Genomic DNA, 13,113 nt, shown 5'->3' on the forward strand with positions numbered 1-13,113 from the left:
CTGTGGCTGCCCCATCCCTGGCAGTGCTCAAGGCCAGGTTGGACACAGGGGCTTGGAGCAAGCTGCTCCAGTGGAAGGGGTCCCTGCCCGTGGCAGGAGGTTGGAACTGGATGAGCTTTAAGGTCCCTTCCAACCCAAACCATTCTATGGTTCTATTTATGCAATGGACTGAATGATAGTTGCTTGTTTGTAACAGATCAGCTGCATCTGTAATTGTTACAGAGGGAGAAACACTCTTCAGCTGCAGCCATCAGCAGGGAGGATAAATGGTTAGATCCAGACTGTTGGCTTGTTTCACATCTTCCAGCAGTTCTTAGCTTCTAGTGAATAAAAAACCTTTAATAATGTGTGATAACCATAAAATCACAGCACCATGGAATGCTTTGGGTGGGAAGGGACCTCAAAGTTCATCCGGTTCCACCCCCCTGCCACAATCTTGTGTTTAAGCAGTGAGTTGTTTTGCTGTGGTTGTTTCATCTTCTTCCTGGACTTTGCGTTGTGAGCCTTTGGGTATTACCTTAGTTTAAGAGCTGTCATTACTTGCAAGCAGTTTGTGGCTCTGGTAAGCAGTGAGGGAGGACATCTGCCTAATGAAGTCTATTCCTCACTGTGCAGTGGAGTCAATCTTCTTCCTCAAGCCTGACACATGCTGTGTGGCACTCTGGAGCTTATCCAGCCTTCGGGGCAGTGTAGTGTCTGCTAAATGTTCAGATTGGGAGCTGATATGTGACCATTTACATCCTGTTCTGCCTTCATGTTTCCTCAGGGAATGGTGCTATCTGCTGAGTACATCAAGAAGAAATTGGAACAAGAGATGGTGCTTTCTCAAGCTTTTGGAAGAGACTTAGTGAGTATTAGTTTTCCCTTATCCTTGTGGGCTATACAGAAGTGATTTCCCTAAAACACTGGTTTTAGGGAAACCTCAGTGTCCCTGAATGTTTTTCTAATTTCCCAAATCTTTCCATCCCTCTGGATTACCACACAGGGAACTCGTTCATTATTCCCCCAAGGCTTTTTTAGTGTGAAACCACCAACACTACAAAGCTCCTGATGATGGTTTTTGTTTTTCTCAGGCAAAGCTAAGGTAGGAAATCCCATTTGGTGGCAATGCAGGACAGGGAACACTAAAACCAAATCGACAGGAACTAAAATCCCATTTCTATGGAGATTCTCTTTGGAGGCAGCAATGGGATGCCACGCTGGCTGCCTCTGTGTGCACATTTCTTGGGACAGACAGCTGTCAGAGGACCCAAGAGAGGTGTTAGGAAGCAACTTACCTTAGCTTATATGTCAGTAACAGCACAGTGTGCCCCTCTTTGGGAGGGAGCTTCTGAACTGCCTGATTCCCTGCTGTCAGACAGCTTTCCATGCCCAAAGAGTGCTTGGCCTGAGCAGTTCCCATGGGGAAAGTAGCAGTAACTAAAGGAAGAATGAAGAGAGGGATAAAAGCCTCAATGGTTCCCCTAAACTTGAGTCAGAACCATAGAATCCCAGCCTGGTTTGTGTTGGAAGGGTGCTTAAAGCTCATCCAGTTCCAACCCCTGCCACGGGCAGGGACACCTTCCACTAGAGCAGCTTGCTCCAAGCCCCTGTGTCCAACCTGGCCTTGAACACTGCCAGGGATGGGGCAGCCACAGCTTCTCTGGGCACCCTGGGCCAGCGCCTCAGCACCCTCACAGCAAAGAGCTTCTGCCTAAGAGCTCATCTCAGTATCCCCTCGGGCAGGTTAAAGCCATTCCCCTTGGCCTGTCCCTACAGGCCCTTGTCCAAAGCCCCTCTCCAGCTTTCCTGTAGCCCCTTTAGCCACTGGAGCTGCTCTGAGATCTCCCTGGAGCCTTCTCTAGGCTGAACAGACCCAATCACATTCTGTTCAGTTTGAAGCTGGCTTTATGTATATTGGGTTCAACCTCTAACTGAGGAAATATAGTGTAATGAGCTGGACCTGACCCACAAAGATGGAGAGAGTTTGATTAATATGGAGCAACCTTCTTGTGTGTGGAAAATTAAGAGCTGTCTGAAGCTGAAGTGTGATCAATACCTGACAAAGTGCTGTAGCCAGAACATTAATGCCATCCCAGGTCCTACCAAAGGTTCATCTAGCCCAGTGCACTGTTTCTTAACAATAAACCAGCAGTGGCAGTTACCAGCAACAGATCTTCAGGGATAAAGTATAAGTGAGGTGTATAAAGTCTTAAATCTCCCCCAGCATTTGCCTTACTGACTGTAGCAGGCAGGGTGGTGGCTTGGAGGTGGCCTTGAGAAGGAAAATGGCACAAAGATAGATTCTTCTTGTGGGTTGGTCTTACGTTCTGTGTGCTTTGTACTCTAATGCAAGACGTCCCAGTGTATCCCCAGGTGCTGGATAACAAGAACAGTATAAAACATTAAGGAATACTTCTGTCTCTTTATTACTTGAGCAGTGTCCTGCTGCTGGGAGCATCTAGACTTAGAAGACTACTATCAAACTGCTACTTGGATTCCTGCTGTTCAGTGTTGGAATTCCTGAAAGCAAGTTATTTCTAGGACCTGGAGACCTCAGTTTGTGGGCTTGGAGTCAGATATTATCAGAAGGCTCATATCAAATCCTAAATAACTTGTGTACATTCCCTTTTTCTTCCTCCCTTTTGTGTTTTAGGGAAGACCCAGTAGGTCATACACTGCCTGATAGAGATGTAGGAGAGAATAACAAGAGAAAGAAATCTAGCATCCCTTCAGTAACACTGCAGGGCAGGAGTGTGCCACTGTGACTTAGCCTAGGCAGTGTAAATCAGAGCTCTGCTTCCATTTCACATCTAACATACCCTCACTAGTTCCTGTTGATGGAGCAGCTGGGGTACTCATGTATAGGAAAGACTTAGAGCAGGGGGAAAGGGACAGATCTGGGGGCTGTGGACTTACCTTTTGCTCTGAGCTCAATTTCTTGTTCTGTGGCTTTTGTTTCCAGGGGAGAGGAACAAAACACTATGGCCTGATTGTGGTTGGTCATTCCCTAGGGGCTGGCACAGCTGCCATCCTGTCCTTCCTCTTGCGTCCGCAGTACCCATCACTCAAGTGCTTTGCCTATTCTCCCCCAGGTGGGCTGCTGAGGTAGGTGTTGGGATGGACTGGTGAGGGGGGGGGGTTGTAGTTGTAGTTGTAGCTGGATCAGGTCCTGTTTGTGATGCTCTGAGAAGCTTGCAGGAAAACGGAAAGGCTGAAAGCTCTTGGCAACTTTTGCTCTGTGATATAGTTCAGGTTGTGATTGCATATGGCCATTTTCCCAAATATCCCAATCTATGACTTAGCTGTCTGTGGCTATAGCTCTGATTTCACCCTGGCTAGTGGAAAATGCTCACTGACTGGACAAGGTGCACTTCCATAGACTCACAGACTGGTTTGTGTTGGAAGGGACCTTAAAGCTCATCCAGTTCCAACCTTTGCTATAGGCAGGGACACCTTCCACTAGAGCAGGTTACTCAGTTTTCCTTATTCTCTGTACAATGCCAGTGTCTCCTCTCCCCACCTGCTGTGAATAGAGGTACAATAAGGGAGATATCTGACCAAGTGTAGATTTCTACATCAGGTGATGTAGTTGTTTGAACTCCTTTTGCAACTGACAAAGAACTTGGCACTTCTGGAGGGTGACTTCTGTCATTCTAAAGTGAGTGCCTAGAATAGGTCAGAGGGGTTGTGCTTCTTGGTGCCTGTTTCTCTCCCTTTACTGTAGGAGGGATCTAGGGTAGCTGCCATGGGCATCTTTAAAGAGAAGTGTGGTGAATTCCTCCCACTGTAGATTGGGACAGACCTGCTGATCATGTTATTTGTGTGGCAACCAAACCAAACCATCCCACTTGGTTGCTGTGAAGTGACATAAAGTCTGTCTAGTTGTGGCAGGCCTCATGGAGGCACTTAAAAGCAGCTATGGATTATCAGAAGCTTCTTGTGATAGTTACTGCCTCATGTTCCAGGAGCAGGCAAAGGGTTTTACGCCATCCTGCTAATGAATCTGGATACTGGCCTTGCTGTGATAGTTATCCCTGGTCTTCAGCTGCAGAGGAGTTGTTCTATAGGATGTTTCTTGAGGGTTGATAGCTTTTTGCTCAGTTTCCACTCCTGACGTCCCTCAGGCCAAGCTGTGCTGTTTTACCTCAGCTGATTCAGTGGTGCCTTTAACTGCCACACTTCTGTTGTGCTCTGGTTCATGCTCAGGATCATCTCTAGGTCAATGATGCAGCCTCTGCCTGTGGAAACTGGTTTGGAACATCCCTAGGAAGGTGGCTGATTGCAGAACCAGCTCATAGAGTGGAAGCCTTAATTCCCTCATATCTTGGTTCTCAGGTTGCTACAGAAAGTGGCCACCTTAGTTCTACAGCATCTTTGTAAAGCAGTCTCAGGAGGATGGGATATCTTCTTACTTTCTGCTGACCTGGCCATTCCCAAACTTGGAAAATGACTATGAAGCATCAAATTAAAGTCCTTTTCCAAGTATATTCAGAGCCATATGCGGAGTAGTGTTACTTGGGACATGAGATGTGAATAATTCAGCTTTTCTTTACCAAGATGCAAGTCCCCAAAACCTTGAGCATCTTGGGGTTTGAGGTTTATGGCTGTTTGGTAACCGGTCTGACACCAGTGTCAAATTTGGGGATGAAGTGCAGTTTGCTGCTAGTGAAACACTCTTTGCTTCTTCTTGGTCCTGTTTCTCTTCCAGTGAGGATGCCATGGAGTATTCAAAAGAGTTTGTGACTGCAGTCGTGCTTGGCAAAGATCTAGTGCCCAGGCAAGTGGAGAAGTGTCTCAATGTCTTGATGAATATCTGTTCTACACACAAGTCACCTCCTTCCTATCACAAACACCTCAATCATATCTGTCTCCACTTTCCTCATTCACCTGTCCTTGTTACTTTTTACTTGTCTTCTTGTACTGCTGCATCTTTCACCTGGACATCTATATTGGTGTTTCACACAGCTTTTTATAGGCATATCCCTGCCCATCTCTCAGCTGCCTGTATAAAAGAAAAAGGTGAATATCCTGCCTCTAATTGCAGTATCTGACATGTCAATGCCATCTTGCCTTTGTTATCTTGGACTTCTTTACACTCTGAGCTAAATGTCCTGTCATCTCATTTTGTACTGTCTGTCCCTGAATACTTATTCCATATCACCTCACATCTCTGAATCAGCTCCCTCATTTCTTGTGTCTTGGCATCTCTCACCTCTCCTCTTGGGACATGTTCTGCTGAATGGGGCATTGGATTAGGAGCCAGACCAACTGTGTTTTCCTTTTGCTTCTGCCCCTGTTCTGTGAGCTTGGATAAATAGTGACATTTGTCTGTACACATACAGAATTCAGTGGAGGAAAAGGGCTCCACAGTATTGACTATGCCTTTGGGTAACCTGTATGACAAAGTCTTTTCCATCCTATAACCTAGTGGTGCCACATAACTCTGTGGCACCTTCACTTACCTGTTCTGTATCGTCCTATACTTGTCCTTGCTCACTTGTTCCTGTAATTGCATCATCTCCCTTATCCCTTCATTGACCTTTCTGTGTTCACTGATCTCACTCTGTTCCATTTTGTACTTCTTTATTGTCATGATGGTTCCCTGCAGCCTCTTAACCATGGTTACTGGTCCTGGCTGATGCCACAACCCTCCTCTGAGATGAGCTGTGTTGTATTCTTGTAGTAGCTTTTGTAGCACTTGGTGTTCTGTGCTGTGTGTTCCTACAGTCCTGTTCCCTGACACATCTTCCTCTTTTCCAGAATTGGACTCTCTCAGCTGGAGGGATTTCGCCGGCAGCTTCTGGATGTTCTTCAGAGAAGTAACAAACCAAAGGTAAGAGTAAAGATCAGTGAACACCCGAAGTGTCTCTGGGCAGTGATGGTGAGCTCGTAGTGTCACACAGCAATCCTGCACAGTGCTCCTGCACTCCATCTCTCCTAAAGTCATAGAATCACTGGATCAACCAGGTTGGAAAAGACATTTAAGCTCATCCAGTCCAACCGTTCCCCAGCCCTGCCAAGGCCACCACTAACCCATGGCACTGAGGCCTCATCTCCACAGTGTGGGAACACTTGCAGGGCTGGTGCCTGCAGCCCTGCCCTGGGCAGCCTGTTCCAATGCCTGAGCACCCTTTGGGGCAGGAATTGTTCCTCAGCTCCATCTAAACCTGCCCTGGTGCAGCTTGAGGCCGGTTCCTCTTGTCCCATCCCTTGTTCCTTGGGAGCAGAGCCCAGCCCCTCCTGGCTCCATCCTCCTGTCAGGCAGTTGTAGGGAACGATCAGGTCCCCCTGAGCCTTCTCTTCTCCAAAAGCCCACTGTGACCACTACTTGCATGATCAGAGGAGTGATGATAAGAGCTTGAAAGCTGCTAGAAGGGTCAGGGCCAAAGGGCTGTGCTTCATTTGCAGGCTGCATGGTGACTCTGCCTCACACATCACAAGTTCACCACCACAGGTCTACACTGAGCAGGATGTTTTCTCCTTTAAGCCTGTTTTGAAGTCTGTGTTCCAACTGTAGCTGTTCTTGGCCAGTAACAAATGATAACAGGCTAGGGAGTACAACAGTTGTCTGTGTGTAGACACTGCTGGTGCTGTTCTAGGATAAGCGGTCTGTTCATGTTTTGAAGATAGGATATGTGGGAAGTTGTTCCTCCCCGGGCTTCTTTACCATTAGGCTGAGGTGGAAAAAACACATAAGGCATTAAGATAACTAAGGGTAAAATATTTTAGAAATGACCTGTAGAGGGAGAAAACTGAGTTACATTTATTTTTCTTGTTAGAGTTCTGTGGGGTTTGTGTTTTGGCTTTTGGGGTTATGGTGAATTTTGGGAGTTTTAGGATTTCTTTTAGTGCATAAAGGCCTAAACAGATTGTTTTGTCTGTGTTGTATCATCTATTGCTTATGTTTATACATTAAACATTCAGATTCCGTCTACCTTGTTTAGCCTGGAAGATACCAAGTTATCAGTTGGGGGATAAGTTGGTGCTTGCTTTAGATCCTTAACTCTACAAAATCCTCCAGCAAAACCAAGGAATTATAGAATCATGGAAGGGACCTCAAAGATCATCCAGTTCCAACCCCTGCCATGGGCAGGGACCCCTTCCACTAGAGCAGCTTGCTCCAAGCCCCTGTGTCCAGCCTGGCTTTGAACACTGCCAGGGATGGGGCAGCCACAGCTTCTCTGGGCACCCTGGGCCAGCGCCTCAGCACCCTCACAGGGAAGAGCTTCTGCCTAAGAGCTCATCTCAGCCTCCCCTCTGGCAGGTTAAAGCCATCCCCCTTGTCCTTCCCTACAGGCCCTTGTCCAAAGCCCCTCTCCAGGTTTCTTGTAGCCCTTTAGGTACTGGAAGGCTGAGATGTTGCCACTTCTAAAATTGGGAAAGGAAGAAACAGCTCTTCCAGGCAGGATTCTCTCTCTCTCTAGGTCTGTTATTTAAGCAATTGGTTGCAAGACCTGGTTTTTCTGGTATCAGGTATTCAGTTTAAACCTTCCAGTAGTGTCTTGAGGTGACTCTGCTTTTCTGTGTTGCTTTTCTCACCTCAACACTCTCCCTCATTTCTCTTGTTGTTGGACAGTGGCGCATCATTGTGGGTGCCACAAAGTGCATCCCCAAGACAGAGCTCCCTGAAGAGACAGAAGAGAACTCGGTCACGAGTAACCGCCTCTGGACCCACCCCAGTGACCTGACTATTGCCTTGTCTGCAAGCACACCCCTGTACCCACCAGGCCGCATCATCCACGTGGTGCACAATCACCCTGCAGAGCAGTGCTGGTGAGTATCTGCAGAGCAGCACAACCAGCCCACATGGGGGGTGGAAATTGCCCTTAGGAAAAGACTTCCCAAGAGAGGAACCCATCTATGAAGGTGATTTTTTGCCTCCCCCCCACTGTCTTATAGTGACAGTGATTGCTGTCAGAATAAAAAGATCATAGAATGATTTGGGTTGAAAAGGACCTTAAAGCTCATCCAATTCCAACTCGCTGCCACGGGCAGGGCAGCTTCCACTAGAGCAGGTTGCTCCAAGCCCCATCCAACCAAAGATGATCATGTCACTGTTGGCTAGTGCAGTTTGGAGCAATGGCAGTACCATGTGTACTTTATCATCTTTTGCCTCTGTTTCCCCTCCTGTTGCTTTTGTCTCTGCAACCTGCTGTTTCTTTTGCATGCCAAAATATTGGCCTGTTCTTTCATCCGCTTCTCTCTGCCTTTCTCTCTCTTTGGATCCCAACTCCTCTTCCAGTTGCTGTGAGCAAGAAGATCCCACTTACTTTGCCATCTGGGGTGACAATAAGGCGTTCAATGAAGTGATTATCTCGCCGGCGATGTTACATGAACACCTCCCATATGTGGTCATGGAAGGGCTCAACAAGGTAATGCAAAGAATTAGGATCATAGAATCATAGAATCAACAGGTTGGAAAAGATCATCAAGTCCAGCTGTTCCCCATCACTGCCAAGGCCACCACTAACCCATGTCACTAAGGGCCTGACAGGTGACTGAGCTGATGTATGATGGTTGCAGAGTGGGTCTCTGTCCCTAAGCTCTACAGTTCCCAGCCATGCAGCTCCTACCATGGAGGTTTAGCCAGGTCTCCTCTGCCCTGCTGATGTGAAGGTGCTTCCCCAGCACTGAATTCCCAGCGGGGCATTTGGGCAGGATAAAGTATATCAGAATGTATTGATCTAACCCTTTATCTCAAGCTCTTACCCTGTGCTTGCAGGGTAAGAAATAGGCCTTTACCATGCAGGCTCTGGTAAGAAACAGAGGCAAATCCAGCTGTTGGAAAGCCCTGAGCTGAGAACAGTCTCCACTAAAGCACTGACTGTTCCTCTGCTTCCCTTGAATAGGTCCTGGAGAATTACAACAAGGGGAAAACAGCTTTACTTTCTGCAGCCAAAGTGATGGTGAGTCCTACAGAAGTGGATCTCACCCCAGAACTGATCTTCCAGAGTCAGCCCTTGCCCAGCGGCCCTTCAGTGCAGATCGGAACTGGAGCCATAACAGCGGACAGAAGGAACAGCAGTACTAAGTAACGATCTCTTTGGTTTCTTGGAATGGTTGTTGACTCTTTGTGGGCTTTCTTTCTCTTGGGGTGTTGTGATTGATGTTTTGTGGGAAGGGTGGATACAAGGGCTGCCTTTTGAGGGTCTTTGCTTAGCTTCAGTATGTCTTGTGTCGTGTTGGGAGGGAGGAAATCCTTTGTGTGCTGCGAGGTGAGGAGAACCTGGAAGTGTGAGGGGGTGGAAGAAACTCCTTCTCCATCCTCGTCCTGGCAAATGAGAGGTGGAGGAACATCTAGAAGGTATCTAATGGAGTGATAGGGGGAAGAGCTTGTTCTTGGTGGTGTGTGTGAACAGCTTTCCTCTAGGAGCCAATGGCAGAGTGACTCCTTGCAGACTTTCAGATGATGTTTGAGGCATTGCAGGACCCCAGATTTGCAAGAAGCAAAGAAAATAAGTATAAAAATGTGGGCAAAAGCTTATTTCAAAGTTGCAACACAATTTCCATCACAGAATTGTGAATTTGCAGACAAAACAGGGGGGATGAGGGAAGAAAGATAGTTCATAGCCACAGATAGCAAATGATGGTTGTGAGTGGAAACAAAGACAATATGGTGGGTGGGGGAAGATTATTTCTTTGCAAGGGAAGCACTTCTATGGAGATTAAAGGTAGAGACCCAACAAGAAGCTCTGTGTGTGTGTGGGAAGAGGCAGGGTGAGATGGTCTGTACTGAGCATCCTTGAGAGAGCGTGAGTGAAGTTTAAGCTTAGAAGAAACAAAAGACACCAAATAATATGAAAGTGGTGAGGTTCTTGTCTCGGAGAGAGTGATAACAGCCAGAAACAGTGAAGGAGAGCTTAGAAGCAGAACTGCAGCTGAGATGAAACAGTAGGAGAAGGGATCAGTCCGTGTTGTGAAGGCTACAATAAGCCTGAGAAAATGAAGCAGGTCAAGCAGCAGGGAGAGGAGCAGTGGTTTCTGTGCACACCCGAAGAGCTGCTTCCCTTTGAGGTGAGTGGAAACAGAAGGGAAATTCTGAGATCTGAAAGGGATGAGGGAGAGGGCAGAGAGGCTTCAGGGAGGTGCCAGAGTGGAAATGGTTGTAGGCTGGTTGTGTTTGATCCAAGGTTAGAACCGGTTTGCTGTGTCACACTGCCTTATCTGGGGTTCTGGAAACCTGTGCTTAGACGACTATTGAAGCTAAAGGGATCAAATCTTGGCCTAACTTAAAAGCTGCTCCCTATCCATCAGGTCCTCCTGGCAGGTGCAGCAGTCCTCTGCCAAGCTCAGGCTCTTTTCCCAGGTATTCCTTCCTTTTCTCAGGAAGCTTGGAGCAAGCTGCTCTAGTGGAAGGTGTCCCTGCCCGCAGCAGGGGGTTGGAACTGCATAAGCTTTAAGGTCCCTCCCAACCCAAACTATCCCTTAATTCTATGCCATTTCCTTAAGTTCTTGTCTTTAGGGCTGTTGCTTTGGCTGCAGCTCATCTCAGGCTTTGTGTGTGCCTGGTGTGGAGAGCTCCTTCCCTGTGTTTTGACATGGTCTCTTTCTGGAGGAGCCCTGCCTGATCCTTTGAAGTCTTAGTGTAACTGGTGTCTTTCTAAAGATCTTTGCTTGTTTTAAGCTGAGTAAATTGCTTGTTTACCTGTCTTAAAGTCTGCCACCTGAAATGATAGCTGAAATGGGCATGGGCAATGCTCTAACAGCCTCCTGGCACTGATGGCAGCAAAGCAGGGATTGCCAGCCTGGAACAGGAGGGGAAGGCATGAGACTGGAATGGTTCCAGAATGTGAGAAGAAAGAGTAGTAAGTTAATTGTAGGCTAATCCTTCAGGTTCTCGTGCCTCAGTCCTCTCTTAATACAGAGAGAGGGGTTTGCATGTGTGGAAACTTCAGCGGGGAGCACTGCAGGTTTCTGTGGGAGCGGAACCATGGTCCTAAGTGAAAATGGTGCTTGAGAGGGAACACATTTAGCCAGGAGAGAAGGGAGAAGGGCAAGAACCTGAGTTTGCTGAAGGAAGAAACTGTACCTAATACTTTCAGCTGGGAGGATGGAGACATAAGGGGTTTCTTGCAGTTGTGGAGGGCTCTGGTTAGAGCAACCAGGGTGTACGAGGACCTCTGTGCTTGGTTCCTGTGGCTGTTGTGGCAACTTGTGGTTGGTTCTATGGTGTGATGCAACCTCACGTTGTCTGTTTCTCATTGCAGGAGCAAATCCCATTCTGAGATCAGCTTGGAAGGCTTTTATGAGACAAAGCCACTTTCCCCTGTGCAGAAAGACCCCGTGGAGCTGCTTCTCCTGGACACGAAGGAACGTCTGTCTGTGGAGCTGCAGGACCGCCGTGCCCCTCTTGCCACCATGGAGAGCCTCTCAGACAATGAATCCCTCTACAGCTTTGATTCCAGGCGCTCCTCTGGTTTCCGGAGCATCCGGGGCTCTCCCAGCCTCCATGCTGTCATGGAGAAGGATGAGACACACTGCTTTTATATAGACCCTGTTATCCCTGAGGAAAACCCTTCCCTGAGCTCCCGGACAGAGCTGCTGGCTGCTGACAGCCTCTCCAAGCACTCCCAAGAGACTCAGCCCCCTGACAACGTGCTCAACAGTGGTGGCACTACCCCACAACGACGCTGCAGTGAGGAGGGAGCCAGCAGCGAGGGGGACCGTGTTTCCTTACCCCCTCGTGAGGAGCTGTCCCTCCAGAATGGACGTCTCACTGATGTTCCCAGTCCCCAAGTGTTGGAATTTGCTGAGTTCATAGACAGCCTCTTTAATTTGGATAGCAAAAGCAGCTCCTTCCAGGACATCTACTGCATGATGGTGTCAGACAGCTCCAGTGACTTTGCAGAGATGCCCAAATCTGTCAGTGATCAAGAGATCCTGTTGAGGGCACAATATGAACCCAACTTAGTCCCTAAGCCCCCGAGGTTGTTTGCAGGCTCAACAGATCCTTCGTCGGGCATCTCTGTGTCCCCCTCTTTCCCCCTTAGTTCATCCGGAGAACTCATGGACATCACTCCTACAGGTGTGAGCAGCCAGGAGTGCCTGGCCACTGAGAAAATCCGGACTTCTACCCCCTCTGGGCATGTAACCAGCCCTGCCAAGCAGGACGACCTCATGATTTCAGCCCTCTAGTTGCAGGGTAAAAGGGGTGCAGCTCTGAGAGCTGATCCCGTAGGCTGAGTGCTGGGATAGTACTTGGAGGAGGAGGAGGTGGTCATGGGGCAGTTCAGATCAGAGGAGACAGTTGGAAATGTTCCTTCTGGGGGTGACACAGCGGTGGCACATTGGTGTCTGAAGGATGGGCTGGGAGAAGCAGCATTGCCTCACAGGGATGGCTACAGGGTTTGAGTCTCTAAAGGTAGATGGAAGTTCCCTACCTCAGCCTGTCTCAGGGCATTTCTGAGGCAGATTTCTTGCCCCAGGGCACCTGCTGAGTTTGGGAGTGACATATCCTGCTTGAGGGAATCCTCTGGGCTGAAAGGGTGGATTCTCTGAAGCTCAAGGATTGGATAGATTGAGGGAGCCAGGCCAGATCCCCCCCTTGGTACCATGGCAGTGGGTTTGGAAATGAATGGATTGAGACTTTGGGCCCTATTGCACTACTAGGTTGGATCTGGCCCAAGATCCAGTCCATCCCACTTCCATAGGCATTGCTTTTGTAGGACACTCTCCTGTTCTAAAGCCATTGGGGCTGTATTCTCCCCACATGCAGTCTCCCCTCCCCTGGCTGCCAGGCACAGCAAGAACAGGGCTGGCACTGTGCTTTCTCTCCCCTGAGTCCTTCTGTGTTCAGTGACCATCAGGCTGCTGCTGAGAGGGAAGGATGCTGTTCTGAAGAGCCAAAGGCCTCTGCACGTCCCTCCTTTGCCAGAAAGAGTTCTGGATGTCACCACCATCACTTCTCAGCTCCCTTGGACCACTCTGAGCTGGCCACATTCCTGCAGGCCTGACAGGATCCTCATCTTGGAGCTGCATGGATGGATCAACTTCAAACAACAACAGGCTTCTCAACACCCAGTGTTATGTGCCGGGCCCTTGTGGAGCCTGGGAGCCTCTGCTGGGTCCTCACACCACCCATATGCCATAATCACGGATCAGTGCCAGCCTCTGTCATTGGGAGTTCAGGGG

General features: G+C 48.5%; 1 protein-coding gene across 1 annotated transcript in view; it reads left to right on the plus strand.

Moving 5' to 3' along the window:
- The window catches only part of DAGLA (diacylglycerol lipase alpha), a gene marked incomplete at both ends in the record, with an annotated part of 33,732 nt that extends 21,615 nt beyond the window's left edge, over window positions 1-12,117 (plus strand). The window contains 8 exons of the mRNA XM_080619459.1: window positions 767-847; window positions 2,945-3,087; window positions 4,691-4,771; window positions 5,743-5,815; window positions 7,559-7,755; window positions 8,225-8,354; window positions 8,832-9,013; window positions 11,190-12,117. Of these exons, the coding sequence (XP_080475585.1) occupies window positions 767-847; window positions 2,945-3,087; window positions 4,691-4,771; window positions 5,743-5,815; window positions 7,559-7,755; window positions 8,225-8,354; window positions 8,832-9,013; window positions 11,190-12,117 (1,815 nt within the window). The remainder of the gene's footprint in view (window positions 1-766; window positions 848-2,944; window positions 3,088-4,690; window positions 4,772-5,742; window positions 5,816-7,558; window positions 7,756-8,224; window positions 8,355-8,831; window positions 9,014-11,189) is intronic.
- Between the last annotated feature and the right edge of the window lie 996 nt (window positions 12,118-13,113).

The sequence above is a fragment of the Psittacula echo genome (assembly GCF_963264785.1).
Source record: "Psittacula echo genome assembly, chromosome: 5".
In the NCBI taxonomy this organism is placed as follows: domain Eukaryota; kingdom Metazoa; phylum Chordata; class Aves; order Psittaciformes; family Psittacidae; genus Psittacula; species Psittacula echo.